At 38.3% G+C, this 19,618-nt stretch overlaps 2 protein-coding genes across 12 annotated transcripts in view; one reads left to right on the forward strand and one right to left on the reverse strand.

Moving 5' to 3' along the window:
- Positions 1–2,030, reverse strand: part of RCHY1 (ring finger and CHY zinc finger domain containing 1) — an 80,684-nt gene extending 78,654 nt beyond the window's left edge. For 2 of the 5 annotated variants that reach the window (XR_016393330.1, XR_016393329.1), the window contains exon 1: positions 1,612–1,992. Coding sequence is in view for 3 of the 5 variants with exons in the window: in XM_089912063.1 (XP_089768189.1) it covers positions 1,612–1,701 (90 nt within the window). In the remaining 2 variants the exon portion in view is untranslated. Of the gene's footprint in view, positions 1–1,611 lie in introns of all 5 variants that reach the window. The other 3 variants (XM_089912063.1, XM_089912062.1, XM_022599376.3) reach the window with 3 other exon arrangements.
- Positions 1,729–19,603, forward strand: THAP6 (THAP domain containing 6). Of its 7 annotated transcripts, none has more exons than XM_022599381.3 (5): positions 1,729–1,936; positions 2,845–2,947; positions 4,173–4,380; positions 7,729–7,854; positions 19,264–19,603. In XM_022599381.3, exons 2-5 carry the CDS (start codon positions 2,868–2,870, stop codon positions 19,516–19,518), a joined length of 669 nt encoding a protein of 222 aa, XP_022455089.1. In that variant the 5' UTR covers positions 1,729–1,936; positions 2,845–2,867; the 3' UTR covers positions 19,519–19,603. The 7 variants fall into 7 exon arrangements, with proteins under 7 accessions (XP_022455089.1, XP_022455092.1, XP_022455088.1 ...); XM_022599380.3 differs by lacking the exon at positions 1,729–1,936 and adding an exon at positions 1,943–2,169; XM_022599384.3 differs by lacking the exon at positions 2,845–2,947.
- Positions 19,604–19,618: the final 15 nt, after the last annotated feature.

Here is a 19,618-nt window from a genome sequence, read left to right on the forward strand (position 1 = left end):
TTTTTGCTCTCTTTTACAGCAAAACTCCAACAATTGTCTATAAAGGCTATGTCCATTTCCACTAATCCCATTCTCTCTCGAATCCACTCCAATCACACTCTGTCCCAACCTCTCCACAGAAACTTTTCTCCTCAAGATCACCAGTGACCTCCTCCTTGCCAAATTTAAAGGCAAACAGCAGCTTTTAATTTAGTTGATTACTTCCTCCTTAAAACTTTTCACTTGGTCTCTGGTATTTAAGGGAAGGGAGGGGGGCAAAAAAGCATTTGATACTCAGGGTCAACTACCTGAGTGCTATGAAACATGGAGGTATTTGTGTGACTTCTTGGGGGGTGAGGAGGAGGAGGATGTTGAATTCAGTTTTAGACCTGAAGTTTGAAACTCTAACACATCTCAATGGAAATGGAATCATACGGATAGCACTCACTCTCCTTAAACAACACCTGGTGAATGACCACCTTTGAAAGAGCTTTATCCAGTGCAGTGGAGGAATGGTCACCAAACCACCGCCTACAAAAAAGGCTTTAGGTTATCCTTACAGGCCTCATGCTTTTTTATGAAACAGGAAATTCTATCACCCATATTTTATATGTGGGGCATTAACCAGTAGTTTTCTCAAAAGTACTGAGTTATCGGGCTTCCCTGGTGGCGCAGTGGTTGAGAGTCCGCCTGCCAATGCAGTGGACACGGGTTCGTGCCCCGGCCCGGGAAGATCCCACATGCCGCGGAGCAGCTGGGCCCGTGAGCCATGGCCGCTGAGCCTGCGCGTCCGGAGCCCGTGCTCCGCAACGGGAGAGGCCACAACAGTGAGAGGCCCGCGTACCACAAAAAAAAAAAAAAAAAAAGTACTGAGTTATCAAAGAGCAGAGCTAAAATTTGGGGGGCAGGGCTGTGGGACTCCAAAGCTCAAGCTTTCTAAGCAAAATCTTTAAACCGCTTCTTGCAAGAAAAATTAATGAACTTTAATTGGACGGATGCGAATTTTTAAAATTCTAGATTGACTAGGAATTTTTCTCAAACAGCTAAAGTAACAGTATATGCATACTAGACACTCTCCTACACATAATTCCCTATTTTGTGGCAATTACATAACTGTCTTCCTATTACACACATACGTTTCCTCCTTGGCAGGCTTAGGCATACTCACTGACTCTAAAACGAAGCTGGCAAGCTGTAAAACTTACTTACGACAGGAGATGAAATCGTATTCTGATTCTAAACCTGCTTACCCCTCTTCTCTTATTTCATCACACACCTGAAAGTGATCCTGGAGAAAAGCCGGCACAGGCCTGAGGCTGCCTCAGTCTACTTCCAGCAGCGAAAGACTAAATAAATGAACCCACCGATAAACTAACCAATGTGCAAGGCCAGGCTCTTCCCAAGCAAGACGAGCTTTGCTCGCAAAGCACAACACAAGAGAATAAGTGGGGCCTGTGGTCGCCTTGCCATAAACGTTCTCTACAGCAGGAACCCAGTGAGAGGGGAAGGTTTCCTGACAACAGCTTAACCTCAAACTTCAGCCCAAAAGCCTAAAACCGCCCTGCCTGCCCACCCCGCCCCCAGCCCAGCCCGGCGGAAGCTCGTAGGGGAAGAGCCCACAGAAGTCCTCACCTTCAGGAGACATCCTCTGTCATAGTGCTCGCAGCCCCGCCGCCCTCGCGCTTGCCCGCGGGCGCCGTCTTCCAGCGCCAAGGCCGCCATCTCCTCCACCTGCCCTCAAATTCCACGGACCCTTCCCCCAGGACGAAAGCTACGTCCTAAGAAGCATCGCAGCTCTACCCTACCCCTTGCCGGGTACAGCTCCCAGCGGACCCAAGATGGCGGCTGGGCACGTGACCCGGGGCAGCCGGATTTCCGGTTCCCGAGCTGACGGGACGGAAGCGAGGGGAAGCGCAATCTCTGTAGTCTGCGTTAGTCGCTGCCTTCGCTGCAAATGGTAAGGACTCTTAGGTTGCCTCCCCTTTTCCCCCTTTCGCTACCCGCCCACACCCTGGGCGTGGTTCGGGGCGAGGAGGAAAGCCCCTGAGGAAGGGCCGCTCTCCGGCCGCATCCGCACTTGTGACAGGGCGGCCCCTCCCTCTCCCGGCGGCGGCCGAAGTCTCGAGAAAGGGGCCGAGCTCGGCCCGGCCTCCTGGCTCTGAGAGGGTCCGGCGGGTGCTCCGCCGGCAGGTAGGCGCCCAGGCGCTTCTCAGCGCCCGGAGCTCCTCTTCTCCTTTACTTCCTCTTCATTCCTTCAGTATATATCCTAACATTTACTTTGTGCCAGTCAGCAGCCACGCCGTGGGGACAAAAGTGAGAAAAAACACACGCCCCACCGTGCCCTCAGGGAGCTCACAGACTGGTGCCGAGAAAGACGTTCATCGGGGACTCTGAAATAAATGGAGGATTACAGCTTTGAGAAGTGCTAGGAAGGAGACGTGTGTGTTCCCCGAGAGCTAATCCTAGAGAGGATCTGACTTAATCTGGCTGTCAGGGAAGGTTTCCCTGGGGAAGCAACGCTTGGGCTGGGAGCTCAGCCTAGGTTAGGGTGCCAGGAGGAGTCAGCGTGCCAAGGCGTGGTGGCGAGGGAACATGGTGCCTGTACGAAGCGGTGGAAGGGACATGTACCGGCCTCCTAAATGGAAATCGGGCGCCTCTGTGCATCGCTAAATATGACTTGCCTTATTAAAGAAGCCAAACCCCTAGAAAATTGTATGAGCAGAGCTGCAGGTTTTGCAAGAAAATATTTCCCTTTGGCTTTCTAGCATGATTTCATGTTACCTAGAACATACTGGAAGGTACCGGGAAAGGTAACTGTGTTACCCTTAGCTTTGGAGTTAACTAACCCTTTTAATTTTCTTTCAGTTCTGGTATGAGTTGCTAAAACCATGGTGAAATGTTGCTCGGCCATTGGATGTGCTTCTCGCTGTTTACCAAATTCCAAGCTAAAAGGACTGACATTTCACGTGTAAGATTCTGCTGTAGTTAAGCCAAGTACTTCTGACGAAAAAGCAAAAGATAGTTCTACTTAAATCATCAGTTTTGCAGCCAAATGCTGTACCCCTGAGCTATACGCCCTAGACGTTCAATTTTGAACTCTAGTTCTCAGGTTCTTTTTAAATAGCCTTTTGAGTTGAATTTGAAATGACAGTGATACTTTTACACTTTTATCATTTCGTTTAGAAGCTTAAGATACCTGCAAAGGTATCACAGGCTGATTATCAAAACTATCATCAACCTCATTTTTGCTAATATTATTACTTTGTATTTTAACATACCTCCTAAGAAGTTCAGTGTTGTTTACGTATAGTTTACAATCCGAAGGATCTTTGCCTGAATATGTTCTGTCCTTTAGAAATAGATCAAGCCTATGTTGTAGAGAAAAAATATAAATTACAGGTTCAGGATGGTTCTGAACCAAATTACAACCAAGATCGTCCTAATTTAAAATTTTAGTCGTTCTTCTGACAGAATAGGAAAGAAGGAGCAATAAGATTTAATAATTATGCATTTGCTAAAGGTTTATGTTGCTGCTTTTGGGCCAAGACACTGTGCTGTGTGCCAGAGAAAGACCTGCTAACTACTTTGCTAGGTATAAGGAAATAAAAAATGAGTATGTGTACCCTACCGTATTCCAAAAAGGATTTGAACCAGCTGGAAAAATTGGACAAGATATGGTTATTGGCCTCCAGATCGCAAAGTAATTCTGATCTCCAGAATTCCAGACTCTGCAGGTGTCCTCTGCATTCATCCACTAAGCATTTATTCCCCTGTTTTGTATTAAATGCTGTACTAAGCAATTTTTTTGACGCTGACAGAAGAATGAAAGTACAAGTGTCTCTGTTCATCTGGGATAAATTCCTCAGATAGGAAAAGGCCCAAGTGATATTCTTTATCATCGACAGATGAAGAAAAACCTTCAGGTGTGGATCTTCCTAAAAGGTGTTAAATGTCTTTTGAAACTTTTCTTCTTTATAATGTGAGAAAGATGTAAATGAGGGCCATATGCCTGCAGCATGTTTGGTAGAAAAATCTGACTATGAAAACTGAAAGTTAAGAAAGCATGAGTCATGATGGTTTCCTCAATATTCCAGTTCCCAAGAGTAATACCAAGAATCAATTTAGGCACAGCCTTAATTCAAGTATATATCTATAGTGCTTAATTTTAAAATACTTCTTGTATGTTTTTCTAGATTCCCCACAGATGAAAACGTCAAAAGAAAATGGGTATTAGCAATGAAAAGACTTGATGTGAATGCTGTAGACATTTGGGAGCCTAAAAAAGGAGATGTGTTGTGTTCAAGGCACTTTAAGAAGACAGATTTTGACAGAAGTACTCCAAATATTAAACTGAAACCTGGAGTCATACCTTCTATCTTTGATTCCCCATCTCACTCACAGGTTTGTTTATGACATACTGCTTACCATCATTACCCACTTTTTTTTTTTTTTTTGTGGTACGCGGGCCTCTCACTGTTGCGGCCTCTCCCTTTGCGGAGCGCCGGCTCCAGACGCGCAGGCCCAGCAGTCATGGCTCACGGGCCCAGCCGCTCCGCGGCATGTGGGATCCTCCCGGACCGGGGCACGAACCCGTGTCCCCTGCATCGGCAGGCGGACTCTCAACCACTGCGCCACCAGGGAAACCCCATTACCCACTTTTTATGGTACTATTTAAGAAACTTCACCACACTTGCTACCATTTTTATTGTTTGCTTATTAATTTGAAGCCCATTCTTTAAGTTTTTAGGTTTGTAAACTGCTGCTTAAGCTTTTGTAATGAGTAGTAGAAGAATTTTACCAGAATCCACTCAGAAATATCTGTATATTATTAAGGTTTGGTGAAGCAGGCTACCTTAGGAGTTGGTATAGCTCAAGATTCGTGTCTGAAAACTGGAGGAACATGAGAGGGTTGAACTGGAGTTCCAAGGTGGCAGTGCTCCTCACACTGCAGCAGAAGTCAAGAGCAGAGCCTCTGACAGCCCCAAAGTATACTTTTAGAGCCACACACACACATTCAAGCTTAAAGCCTAGGTAGGACTAGAAGGTAGAAAACCAAAACAGGAGAAGGAAAGAAGAGAGGTCAGAAAAAGACAATTAAACAATTGTTGAAGTAAACTCTGGTTGAATTCTGTGTTTTTTCCTCAATGAAGTTAGTGCCGTGGGTGGGCTGCTTCACCCTCACTACCTCACTTGACTTCGTATACCTGAAAGTGTATTCGTGTCCAGAAACTATAGAGACTGACTGATTCCAATGTGGAGAATTCAGGGAGAGCCTGTGGGTTCCCACAACAATAATCGTGAACCTCCATTGAAAGGTGTCTCCTTCCTGACAGCTGGAAACGAGGAAAGTAGTCTAGAAGAGTGCCTGCTTCCAGGTGGTCTGGGTCACGTTTGCGGGTGTTCATATTGCAGTACCTGAGCTATCCGGTGGAGACTGCCTCACTTTCTTCCATATTAATAAGTGTACAGTATCTTGTGCAATTTGCTCTCAAGGGTTTGTTTCCTATAGCAGGGAGTCATCTGTAATGTTAGGGGGACCTTAAGAAATATGGACATACTAAATCAAATAAACCATAAATTACTAACTTTGAAAAACTATTTCCTAATAACAAGTAAATTTTTTATTATAGGAAATTATATGATACAATCAAAAAGAAAATTAAAATTAACAATAATCATGTAATCCAGAAATAATACTGTTAACACTCTGATGTGTATCTTTCCAGTCATTTGTATGTGTATGTTTGTATATAAATTCATCTATAGATATTCTTACAAAATAGAATTATACTGTATATCCTTTTTATTTTTTGCTTCACTCTTTCGTTCTTTCAACATTCTTATAGTGCTGGCTGTGTGCCAGGCACTATTCTAAGCACTTTACATATAAACTCTTATAGTCCTCAAAACAACCATAAGAGTTAAATACTATTATTATTCGCATTTAACCACTTGAGAAAACTTAGGCTCAGAAAGCTGGAATACATTCCCCAAGTCGCACTGCTGTTAAATGGTAGAGGCTGGATTTGAACCCAGGCATTTTGGCTCCAAAGTTCACTCTTAACTACTGTTTTCCATGATGTTAAATATTTTTCCACAAGGAGACTTCCCTGGTGGTCCACTGGTTAAGACTCCACGCTTCCACTGCAGGGGCACGGGTTCGATCCCTGATCAGATCCCGCAAGCCATGTGGCATGGCCAAAAGAAAAAAAAAAAAAAAAGACACAAGGACAGTGTGACAAATGTCCTCTTAAAAATATATATTTTTTCCACAACAATGGCTTTCAAACTTCAGTCTACATAAGTATTATCCAGGGAGCTTGCTTAAAATGCAGAATCCTTTGCCCCTCTCCCAAAGAATTTGATTCAGCAAGTTTGGTTTGGAGTCTAGGAATCTGCACTTTTTAACAAGCACCCCGCATGATTGTGTTGCAGCTCAAGGGATCACGTTTTTAAGAGGAACCTATATGGAACATCAATTTTTTAACTAAACTTTATAGTGAAGTCAACATATAAAGGCCCACCATAAAGCTTATACCAATCTGCTTACCTACTAGTTATGCATAAAAGTGTCTGTTCCCCCTAATCCTCAATGTAAGTTGTGATTTTAATCTTTGGTAAAACTGATAAGCAAAAATGGCATCTTACTGTTTTAATTTATCTCTGAATATTAGAAAATGATTATTTCTAATATGAATATTAGAAAATGTGTTTCTGCATTTTTTCATATGTTTATTAGATGTTTTTATTTCTTATGTGAATCACTTATTCAGGTCCTCTTCTATTTTCGTCTTTTTCTAAGCTGTTTTGGAACAACACTAGGTATTGAGGCTATGAATCATTTAACTGCCATCTGTGTTGCAGTTACTTTTTGTTATTTGTCTTTAGCTCACATTATGGGGTTGTTTTGTTTTGTTTTTGAAATTCAGACTTTTTTTGAGTAGTCCTATATTTTCTCTTGTGCTATCTGACTTTAGCCTTTAAGATTATGTAAATATTTCCCATGTATTTTTCTACTTCCTCATTGTTTTCATTCTTACATAAATTTTCAGTATATAGAATTTCATTTTGACTTATACATAAAGGATATAACTGTTTTTCATAATTAGTTCATTTTTTCATGATTTATAGCCTTTCTCCACTTATTTAGAATGACACTTTTTATCCTAAAGGCTTTTATCTACATGATATATTCAGATTTTTCTAAGAGAGTAGTACACTTTTTAAACTATTGTTACTGAGTAGGGTATTTTTAATACTTTGTAGGGTATATCTTCCCTCATTGTCACTCTTTTTCCTTTTTTTTCCCAGAAAAATTCATGTTTCCAGATCAACTTTAGAGTTACTTTGGGGAAGTTCCTTTAAAGTACTCTCAGTAAATTTAAATTGTACTGATTTTTTTTTTTTTTTTTTTTTTTTTTTTGCAGTACACAGGCCTCTCACTGTTGTGGGCTCTTCCGTTGCGGAGCACAGGCTCCGAATGCACAGGCTCAGCGGCCATGGCTCACGGGCCCAGCCGTTCCGCAGCATGTGGGATCCTCCTGGACTGGGGCACAAACCCGTGTCCCCTGCATCGACAGGTGGACTCCCAACCACTGCGCCACCAGGGAAGCCCCTAACTTTTACTGACTTTTAAAAGCAATTTCCAGAAAAAGAAATATATTAATTTTACTACATACAGTTAAGAAGGTTAAAATTTTTCAAAAGGACAGAAAATCTACAATGATTGTTATTAACTGTTCTTAACAGGGGAAAAGAGAAAATCTTCATTGTAGGAAAAACTTCACCCTCAAAGCCCTTCCAATCACAAACCACAATCACCAGCTTGTTGGTGCTTCCTCGTGTATCGAAGAATTCCAGTCCCAGTTCATTTTTGTAAGTAAAATTACTTACTGGGCTAATGTTAATATTATTAAGATGACCATGTCCTCTCTCTTAGGATTAAGTTTTCAAAATCTTATTGAAAAACTAGGAGTTTAGGCGTTTGAGATTTTTTTTTAATATGTAATATCCAGAAATATTGCTTCCCAGGGGCATTATAATTTATATATTTGCAATAACGATCTACAGGTAGTTAATCTTTTGTTACATAGTTCAAAGAGTGCTTTCACAAGGATATTTCAACCAATAAAATGCAATAATTAATTCCTCCCTATAGGTACTATAGTTTCTATATGGAAATATCTAATTTAAAAAATAGTTATGTCTTTAGGTTTTCTTAAAGGACAGTCGTACACACACATTATTGAAGCTTTATTCATCTCATTGCCTGTTAATGTTAGAACCAGGCCTGGAATCCAGATCTGTTTTACTGTCTTGATTACTATAGCTTTATAATAATTCTTGAAATAAGACAGTGTTAATCTTCCAACTTTGTTCTTTTTCAAAGTTGTTTTGGATATTCTGAGTCCTTTGCATGTTCATATGAATTTTAGAATTACTTTATAAATTTCTACAAAAATCCTGCTGGAGTTTTGACTGGGATTATGTTGAACCTACAGATCTACTTGGGAAGAACTGACATCTTAATAAGACTATTTTATGTCTTCCAGCCCATGAATTCATTGTATCACATCATTTATTTAGACCTTTAAATTCTCTCAGCAGTGTTTTGTAGTTTTCAGTATACAGGTCTTTCACTCCTTTTATCAGATTTATCCCTAAATATTTTATATATTTGGATGCTGTTATAGACAGTGTTGTTTTATTTACTATTGAAGTGGGGAAATAAATTTTTTTTTTTACTTTTTTATTTTATTTTTTTATACAGTAGGTTCTTAATAGTCATCAATTTTATACACATCAGTGTATACATGTCAATCCCAATCTCCCAATTCATCACACCACCACCACCCCTACACTTTCCCCGCTTGGTGTCCATACGTTTGTTCTCTACATCTGTGTCTCAATTTCTGCCCTGCAAACCGGTTCATCCGTACCATTTTTCTAGGTTCCACATATTTGCGTTAATATAGGATATTTGTTTTTCTCTTTCTGACTTCCTTCACTCTGTATGACAGTCCCTAGAACCACATCTCAACAAATGATCAAATTCCATTCCTTTTTATGGCTGAGTAATATTCCATTGTATATATATACCACATCTTCTTTATCCATTCGTCTGTCGATGGGCATTTAGGTTGCTTCCATGACCTGGCCATTGTAAATAGTGTTGCAATGAACATTGGGGTGCATGTGTCTTCTTGAATTATGGTTTTTTCTGGGTATATGTCCAGTAGTGGGATTGCTGGATCATATGGTAATTCTATTTTTAGTTTTTTAAGGACCCCCATAACTGTTCTCCATAGTGGCTATATCAATTTACATTCCCACCAACAGTGCGAGAGGGTTCCCTTTTCTCCACACCCTCTCCAGCATTTGTTGTTTGTAGATTTTCTGATGATGCCCATTCTAACTGGTGTGAGGTGATACGTCATTGTAGTTTTGATTTGCATTTCTCTAATAATTAGTGATGTTGAGCAGCTTTTCATGTGCTTCTTGGCCATCTGTATATCTTCTTTGGAGAAATGTCTATTTAGGTCTTCTGCCCATTTTTGGATTGGGTTGTTTGTTCTTTTAATATTGAGCTGCATGAGCTGTTTATATATTTTGGAGATTAATCCTTTGTCCGTTGATTCGTTAGCAAATATTCTCTCTCATTCTGAAGGTTGTCTTTTCATCTTGTTTATGGTTTCCTTAGCTGTGCAAAAGCTTTGAAGTTTCATTAGGTCCCATTTGTTTATTTTTGCTTTTATTTCCACTACACTAGGAGGTGGATCCAAAAAGACCTTGCTGTAATTTATGTCAAAGAGTGTTCTTCCTATGTTTTCCTCTAAGAGTTTTATAGTGTCCGGTCTTACATTTCGGTCTCAAATCCATTTTGAGTTTATTTTTGTGTATGGTGTTAAGGAGTGTTTTAATTTCAGTCTTTTACATGTAGCTGTCCAGTTTTCCCAGCACCACTTATTGAAGAGACTGTCTTTTCTCCATTGTATATCCTTGCCTCCTTTGTCATAGATTAGTTGACCCTAGGTGCGTGGGTTTATCTCTGGGCTTTCTATCCTGTTCCATTGATCTATGTTTCTGTTTTGTACCAGTACCATATTGTCTTGATTACTGTAGCTTTGTAGTATAGTCTGAAGTCAGGGAGTCTGATTCCTCCAGCTCCGTTTTTTTCCCTCAAGACTGCTTTGGCTATTTGGGGTCTTTTGTGTCTCCATACAAATTTTAAGATTTTTTGTTCTAGTTCCGGAAAAATGCCATTGGTAGTTTGATAGGGATTGCATTGAATCTGTACATGGCTTTTGGTAGTATAGTCATTTTCACCATATTGATTCTTGCAATCCAAGGACATGTTATATCTCTCCATCTGTTGGTATCATCTTTAATTTCTTTCATCAGTGTCTTATAGTTTTCTGCATACACGTCTTTTGTCTCTTTAGGTAGGTTTACTACTAGGTATTTTATTCTTTTTCGTGCAGTGGTAAATGGGAGTGTTTCCTTAATTTCTCTTTCAGATTTTTGATCATTAGTGTATAGGAATGCAAGAGATTTCTGTGCATTAATTTTGTATCCTGCAACTTTACCAAATTCATTGATTAGTAGTTTTCTGCTGGCATCTTTAGGATTCTCTATGTATAGTATCATTTCATCTGCAAACAGTGACAGTTTTACTTCTTCTTTTCTGATTTGTATTCCTTTTATTTCTTTTTCCTCTCTGATTGCCATGGCTAGGACTTCCAAAACTGTGTTGAATAATAGTGGTGAGAGTGGACATCCTTTTCTTGTTCCTGATCTTAGAGGAAATGCTTCACTTTTTCACCATTGAGAAGGATGTTTGCCGTGGGTTTGTCGTATATGGCCTTTATTATGTTGAGGTAGGTTCCCTCTGTGCCCACTCTCTGGAGAGTTTTTATCATAAATGGGTGTTGAATTTTGTCAAAAGCTTTTTCTGCATCTATTGAGATGATCATATGGTTTTTATTCTTCAATTTGTTAATATGGTGTATCACATTAATTGATTTGCATATATTAAAGAATCCTTGCATTCCTGGGATAAATTCCACTTGATCATGGTGTATGATCCTTTTAATGTGCTGTTGGATTCTGATTGCTAGTATTTTGTTGAGGATTTTTGCATCTATATTCATCAGTGATATTGGTTTGTAATTTTCTTTTTTTGTAGTATCTTTGTCTGGTTTTGGTATCAGGGTGATGGTGGCCTCATAGAATGAGTTTGGGAATGTTCATTCCTCAGCAATTTTTTGGAAGAGTTTGAGAGAGGATGGGTGTTAGCTCTTCTCTAAATGTTTGATAGAATTCACCTCTGAAGCCATCTGATCCTGGACTTTTGTTTGTTGGAAGATTTTTTATCACAGTTTCAATTTCATTACTTGTGAGTGGTCTGTTCATATTTTCTATTTCCTCCTGGTTCTGTCTTGGATGTTATACCTTTCTAAGAATTTGTCCATTTCTTCCAGGTTGTCCATTTTATTGGCATAGAGTTGCTTGTGGTAATCTCTTTGGATGCTTTGTATTTCTGCAGTGTCGTAACTTCTCCTTTTTCATTTCTAATTTTATTGATTTGAGTCCTCTCCCTCTTTTTCTTGAGGAGTCTGGCTAAGGGTTTATCAATTTTGTTTATCTTCTCAAAGAACCAGCTTTTAGTGTTACTGATCTTTGCTATTGTTTTCTTTGTTTCTATGAACCAGCTTTTAGTGTTACTGATCTTTGCTATTGTTTTCTTTGTTTCTATTTCATTTTTTTCTGCTCTATCTTGATGATTTCTTTCCTTCTGCTAACTTTGGGTTTTGTTTGTTCTTCTTTCTCTAGTTCCTTTAGGTGTAAGGTTAGATGGTTTATTTGAGATTTTTCGTGTTTCTTGAGGTAGGCTTGTATAGCTATAAACTTCCCTCTTAGAACTGCTTTTGCTGCATCCCATAGGTTTTGGATCATCCTGTTTGCATTGTCATTTGTCTCTAGGTATTTTTTGATTTCCTCTTTGATTTCTTCAATGACCTCTTGGTTATTTAGTAACGTATTGTTTAGCCTCCATGTGTTTGTGTTTTTTATGTTTTTTTCTGTGTAATTCATTCTAATCTCATAGCATTGTGGTCAGAAAAGATGCTTGATATGATTTCAGTTTTCTTAAATTTACTGAGGCTTGATTTGTGACCCAAGATGTGATCTATCCTGGAGAATATTCTGTGCACACTTGAGAAGAAAGTGTAATCTGCTGTTTTTGGATGGAATGTCCTATAAATATCAATTAAATCTATCTGGTCTATTGTGTCATTTAAAGCTTCTGTTTCCTTATTAATTTTCATTTTGGATGATCTGTCCATTGGTGTAAGTGAGGTGTTAAAGTCCCTCACGATTATTGTGTTACTGTCGATTTCCTCTTTTAGAGCTGTTAGCAGTTGCCTTATGTACTGAGGTGCTCCTATGTTGGGTGCATATATATTTATAATTGTTATATCTTCTTCTTGGTTTGATCCCTTGATCATTATGTAGTGTCCTTCCTTGTCTCTTGTAACATTCTTTATTTTAGAGTCTATTTTATCTGATACGAGTATTGCTACTCCAGGTTTCTTTTGATTTCCATTTGCATGGAATATCTTTTTCCATCCCCTCACTTTCAGTCTGTATGTGTCCCTAGGTCTGAAGTGGGTCTCTTTTAGACAGCATATAGGTGGGGTTTGTTTCTGTATCCATTCAGCAAGCCTGTGTCTTTTGGTTTGGGCACTTAATCCATTCACGTTTAAGGTAATTACCTATATGTATGTTCCTGTGACCACTTTCTGAATTGTTTTGGGTTTGTTTTTGTAGGTCCTTTTCTTCTCTTGTGTTTCCCACTTAGAGAAGTTCCTTTAGCCGTTGTTGTAGAGCTGGTTTGGTGGTGCTGAATTCTCTTAGCTTTTGCTTGTCTGTAAAGCTTTTGATTTCTCCGTAGAATCTGAATTAGGTCCTTGCCTGGTAGAGTAATCTTGGCTGTAGGTTCTTCCCTTTCATCACTTTAAGTATATCATGCCACTCCCTTCTGGCTTGTAGAGTTTCTGCTGAGAAATCAGCTGTTAACTTTATGGGAGTTCCTTTGTACATTATTTGTCCTTTTTCCCTTGCTGCTTTCAATAATTTTTCTTTGTCTTTAATTTTTGCCAATTTATTACTATGTGTCTCGGCGTGTTTCTCCTTGGGTTTATCCTGTATGGGACTCTCTGTGCTTCCTGGACTTGGGTAGCTATTTCCTTTCCCATGTTAGGGAAGTTTTGTACTATAATCTATTCAAATATTTTCTCGGGTCCTTTCTCTGTCTCTTCTCCTTCTGGGACCCCTATAATGCGAGTGTTATTGCATTTGATGTCCCAGAGGTCTCTTAGGCTGTCTTCATTTCTTTTCATTCTTTTCTCTTTATTCTGTTCCGTGGCAGTGAATTCCACCATTTTGTTTTCCAAGTCACTTATCCGTTCTTCTGCCTCAGTTATTCTGCTATTGATTCCTTCTAGTGTATTTTTGATTTCAGTTGTTGTATTGTCCATCTCTGTTTGTTTGTTTTTTAATTCTTCTAGGTGTTTGTCCTTTAATTCTTCTAGGTCTTTGTTAAACATTTCTTGCATCTTCTCGATCTTTGCCTCCATTCTTTTTCCACAGTCCTGGATCATCTTCACTTTCATTATTCTGAATTCTTTTTCTGGAAGGTTGCCTATCTCCACTTCATTTAGTTGTTTCTCTGGGATTTTATCTTGTTCCTTCATCTGGTATGTATCCCTCTGCCTTTTCATCTTGTCTATCTTTCTGTGAATGTGGTTTTTGTTCCACGGGCTGCAGGATTGTAGTTCTTCTTTGATTCTGCTGTTCTCTCTCTATTAAATAAATTGACTTTTGTATATCAATCTTGTATCTGTCAAACTTGCTAAACTCACATATTAATTATCAAAGCTTTTTTTTAGAGGTTATCCAATTTTCTACATAGACAATCATGGTGTCTGTCATTAAAAACAGTTTTATGGTATCCCTGGTGGTCCAGTGGTTAGGACTCCACGCTTGCACTGCTGAGGGCCCAGGTTCAGTTCCTGCTTGGGGAACTAAGATCCCACAAGCCACGTAGCGTGGCCAAAAAAAAAAACAGTGTTAATTCTTCCTTTCCAATATGAGTGCCTTTCATTTCTTTTTCTTGCTTTATTGCACTACCTTGAACCTCCAAGGTTATGCTGAAGAGAAGTACTGAGAAATGATCTTTATGCTTTGCTCCTGATTTTAGGAGGAAGTTGTTCAGTCTTACACTATTAAAGATATTCATATGATATTAAATATGTTATTTCATAACTGCCCTTTATCAGATTGAGGAAGTACCTTTCAATTTTTTTCTTTCAGTTTTACTGAGATATAATTGACATATAGCCCTGTATAAGTTTAGAGTGTACAGTAATGGTTTGATTTACACATATCAGGAAGTGATTATCACAGTGAGTTTAATGAACATCCATTATCTCATATAAACAAAGTTAAAGAAATAGAAAAAAAAATTTTTTCCTGTGATGAGAAGTCTTAGGATATACTCTCTTAACAACTTTCATATATAACACAGCAGTGTTAATTTGTCATGTTGTACATTATATCCCTAGTACTTATTTCTCTTATAACTGGAAGTTCTTACCTTTTGACTGCCTTCATCCAATTCTCCCTCCTCCAATCCCTGCCTCTGATAACCACAAATATGAACTCTTTTTCTGAGTTTGTTTGTCTGTTTTTGAAGTATAATTGACCTACAACATTATGTTATTTCCTGTTATACAACATAGTGATTCCATAGTTCTGTACATTTCAAACTGATCACAATAAGTATAGTTACAATATGTCACCAAAGATATTACATAGTTATTGACTGTATTCCCAACACTTGTACATTTCATACCTTTGACTCATTTACTTTGTAACTGGAAGTTTGTTCCTCCTACTTCCTCACCTGTTTCTTTCCTCCCCACCCCCTCTAGCAATCACCTGTTTATTCTCTGTATCTACAACTTTGTTTCTGCTTCATGTTTGTTCATTTGTTTTGTTTTTTAGATTCCACGTATAAGTGAAATCATACAGTATTTGTCCTTCTCTGTCTGACTTAAATTCACTTAGCATAGTACCCTCTAGGTCCATCCATACTGTTACATAGGAAGTGCCTTTCTACTCCTACTTTGCTGAGAATTTGTATCAGAAAGGAATGTTAGTTTTGTCAAATGCTTTTTCTGTGTCTGCTGAGAGATCATTTGGGTTTTATTTTTTAGTTTGTTAGTATGATTAGTTACATTGATTGATTTGTTTTTATTTTTGGCCACACCACATGGCTTGTGGGATCTTAGTTACCCCACCAGGGATTTGAACCTGGGCCCTCGGCAGTAAAAGCAGAGTCCTAACCACTGGACCACCAGGGAATTCCCCAGTTAATTTCTTAATGTTAAACCAGCCTTGCATTCTGGAATACACCCTACTTCATGATGTTATCCCTTTTATATATTGTTGGATTAGATTTAAAATTTTGTTTAGAATCTTTCCTTGTATGTTCACAAAGAATATTGGCCTATAGTTTTCTTTCCTTTGAATATCTTTGTCTGGTTTCAGTATCAGAATAATGCTAACCTCAAAGAAAAAGTTAGAAAATGTTGCCTTATTTTTCAGTTTTCTAGAAAAGTTTGTATAGATTTGCAGTTATTTCTTCTATAAATGTTTGGTAGAATTCCCCAGTAAAACAATCTGGGACTGTAATTTTCTTTGTGGGAAAGTTTTTTAAGGAGCTTGTTACCTTCCAAGGGATTTGTCCATTTTATTTCAGTTGTCAAGTTTATTAGCTTAAAATTATTCAAAACATTTCCTTATTATCTTTTCAATATCTGTAGAATCTGTAGTGATACCATCTGTCTCATTTCTGATGTCAGTGATTTGTTTCTGTTTTCTTTTATTGCTGATTAGTCTGCCTAGAGATTTATCAGTTTTATTGATCTTGTCAAGAACTAGCTTTCACTGATTTTTCTCATTTTTTTTTGTTGTTTTTATTTTCTACTTCACTGATTTCCACTCATCTTTATTATTTCCTTTTACTTATTTCAGTAAAATGTGCTCATCTTTCTAGTTTCTTTTTTTTTTTTTGGTGGTACGCGGGCCTCTCACTGCCGTGGCCTCTCCCGTTGCGGAGCACAGGCTCCAGACGTGCAGACTCAGCAGCCATGGCTCACAGGCCCAGCCACTCCGCGGCATGTGGGATCTTCCCAGACTGGGGCACGAACCTGTGTCCGCTGTATCGGCAGGCAGACTCTCAACCACTGCGCTACCAGGGAAGCCCTCATCTTTCTAGTTTCTTAAGATGGAAGCTGAGGTCATAGATTTGAGGCTTCTTCCTTTCTAACGTTAGCATTTAGTGATATTAATTTCTCCTTAAGTATTGCTTTAGCAGCATCCCACAAATTAAATGTGTTTTCATTTTCATTTAGTTCAAAATACTTCCAAATTCCATTTTGATTTGTTCTTTGATCCACAGGTTGTTTGGAAGTGTGCTATATAGTTTGCAAATATTGGGGAATTTCCCCAATATCTTTCTATTATTAATTTCTAACTTAATTCTGTTGTGGTCAGAGAATATACATTGTGTGACTTGAATGCTTTTAATTTTTTTGAGACTTATAGCCTACAATATGGTCTGTCTTGGTAAACGTTCTGCATGCATTTGCAAAGAATGTATAGTTTGCTGATGTTAACCAGAATGTTCTATAAATGTCAATTAGGTCAAATTGATAATGTTCAAATCTGCATTCTTAATTAATTTCTGTCTACTTGTTCTATCTTTTATTGAGAGAGAGCTGTGAATCTTCTAGTATACCTGTGGATTTGTCTAATTCTCCTTAAATTGTCAGTTTTTGCTTGTTACATTTTGCAGCTGTTATTAGGTACTAAATATTTAGTATTCTTATGTCTTGATAAATTAACCCCTTTAAGAAATGGCCTTCTTTATCCCTGGTAATATTCATTGCTCTGAAGTCTACTTTGTCTGATAGTAACATATCCACTCTAGTTCTCTGTTTATTAGTGTTATTGTAGTGTATCTTTTTCAACTCCTTTACTTTCAACCTGTTTGTGTCTTTTTATCTTTAAAGTGCTTTTTTTCTGGGAGCATGTACTCTTGGGTCTTGATTTTTTTAATATAACCTGATAATTTCTGCCTTTTAATTGGATTATTTAAACTCTATACTTAATGTGATTATTATTACATTACTTTAAATTTTTTTATATCACATTACTTAATGTGATATGGTTTGGTTTAAATCTGTCATCTTATTTCCTGTTCCATTTGTTCTTTGTTCTCATTTTCTTCTTTTTTTGCCTTCTTTTGGATTAACTGAATTTTTTTACAATTCCATTTTATCTCCTTTTTTTCACTCATCAGCCATAACGCTTTGATAGTTGCTTTTGGGTTTATAGCATCCATATTTAATTTACCACAGGCTACATGATAAGTGATATTATTCCACTTAGCATATAGTATATGAATCTTATCATAATATACTTTATTTCTCCTCTCCAACCTTTTTTGCTACTGCTATCATACATTTCACTTTACATATGCTATGAACCCCACACTACATTTTATTATTTTTGTTTAAACAATAAATTATCTTTTAAAGAGATTTAAATAATAGTAAATCTGTTATATATTATTTATTATGATAACAAATCTATTAAATTTATTATAAATAAATTTAAATTGTAAGTTTTATGTACAGGTATCCTATTTGATTCTTTTTTAATATCTTTCATGTCTCTGCTTAACTTTTAAACATATATAATACAGTTTTAATAACTTTGTTAATTCCCTTGTCTGCTGATTCTAACATTTGTCAGTTCTGGGTTGGTTTCTATTGATTGGTTTATCTCTTACTATGGCGCGTATTTTCCTGCTGCTTTGTGTGCCTGGTAAATTTTGAGTGCCGGATTTTACTTTGCTGGATGTTGGATAGTTTTTTGTCCTGTTTTCTTGAGCTTGGTTATGGAGTTTGGTTATTTGGAAACAATTTGATCCTTTCAGGTTTTGCTTTGTTAGGTAGGACTAGAACAGTGCTCAGGCTATTTATTCTCCACCACTGAGGCAAGACTTTTGTATACTCTGCTCAGTGCCCCATGAATCTGGTCTGCCTGGTGGGAGTAGTGTCTATGCTCTGTGAGCTCAGGGCACTCCTGACCTGTTCTGGTCACTCTTTCCTCAACCTCGAGCAGTTTCCTACAAGGAAATACTTGAGGGGGAGCCTCTGAAGATCTCCAGTGTTCTCTCTCTGTGTAGCTCTTTCCTCTCTAATACTTTGCCCTATGAACTGTAGCCACCTTGGTCTCCCTGGATACTTTGCACTGTCTCCTCAACTCTATCTACCAAGCTCTACCTGGGTTTCCTCCCCTTGCACTGAGGCCTAGAACTCTCTCAAGGCAGTAAGCTGGGCAATCTTAGGACTCACCTCTTTGTTTCCCATCTCTCTGCAGTATCTGCCTTCGTTGCCTGATGTCGGTTTATCTTCAAACATTTTTACATCTTTTGGCCATGTGTTGGGGTTTTTTTAGATAGGAGTCAATCCAGTCTATGTTACCGCATCTTGGCTGAAGGCAAAGTCCTCTTCACTAATTTTAAGTAACAGCTTTTCAAAATTATTTTATGTTACGTTTATAAGATATGTCAGTGTTGTTTTTGGATGAAGAAAAGTCTACCCAGCAGACATAAACATAACCACAGTAAATACTGAGAACTTAAATTATCTCTTTAAAACCCCAAGACCAGAGTCATCTCTAAATCCATAACACCCAGCCTGAGGACCTGCTTCAGTGCTCCTTTCCTGTCATACCTTATAAAGTGAAATATTCATCAAAATAAAGCAATTCAGTTAAAAGTTTAAAAATTTAAGTTTTTGTGATAGGTAAAACTTAAACTTAGCAGCTCCACACTTAGGGACCAAAAGCTGTATAGTCATTGTGAATGTCTCGCTGTTCATAAGCAGATACCTACCTCCAGGTGAGAAGTACTTCCCATCCACAGGATTCTGTACTCCTCGTGTATGCCTGGCCTTAGACAAAGAGGGAGGCCCTAGGCGCCAAAAATACTGTTCTACCCCCATCCTCTTCCTGTGTTCTTTAAACCTCTTAGTATCACCAACTTAAAGATCTTCTCTTAGTAAGTGGAGAAATAGCTGAGGCCTAGTTATAATTTTTTATCTCACTGCTTGTCTGTCTGGTTTAATAACTTGGTGTTTATGTTTTTAGGAACATAGCTACAGTGTGATGGACAGTCCAAAGAAACTTAAGCATAAATTAGATCAAGTGATCAGCGAGCTAGAGGATACCAAGAAAAGTCTGCGGAATGTTTTAGGCCGAGAAAGACGTTTACAAAAATCATTGAGGAAGACAATCAGGGAATTAAAGGATGAATGTCTCATCAGCAAAGAAACAGCAAATAGACTGGAAGCTTTCTCTTGGGAGTGGTGTCAGGAGAGCATAGAACAAGACTATATTTCATGAAATAATTTCATGTTATGTTCTACCTAAAATTGTTATTGGTACAGCTTTTCAGAAAATGATTACCATCATTAAATAATATCTGTCATTTAGAGTGCTTCTT

Source organism: Delphinapterus leucas, chromosome 5 (assembly GCF_059928025.1).
Source record: "Delphinapterus leucas isolate spDelLeu-1000000601 "Yukka" chromosome 5, BTC_Dleu_Yukka2, whole genome shotgun sequence".
Taxonomy (NCBI): Eukaryota; Metazoa; Chordata; class Mammalia; order Artiodactyla; family Monodontidae; genus Delphinapterus; species Delphinapterus leucas.

Coding starts and splice junctions, on each gene's coding strand:
- THAP6 (XM_022599381.3), top strand. CDS start 2,868: ATGGTGAAATGTTGCTCGGCCATTGGATGTGCTTCTCGCTGTTTACCA. Junction 2,948..4,172: donor AAAGGACTGACATTTCACGT/GTAAGATTCTGC, acceptor ATGTTTTTCTAG/ATTCCCCACAGATGAAAACG. Junction 7,855..19,263: donor TCCAGTCCCAGTTCATTTTT/GTAAGTAAAATT, acceptor TTATGTTTTTAG/GAACATAGCTACAGTGTGAT.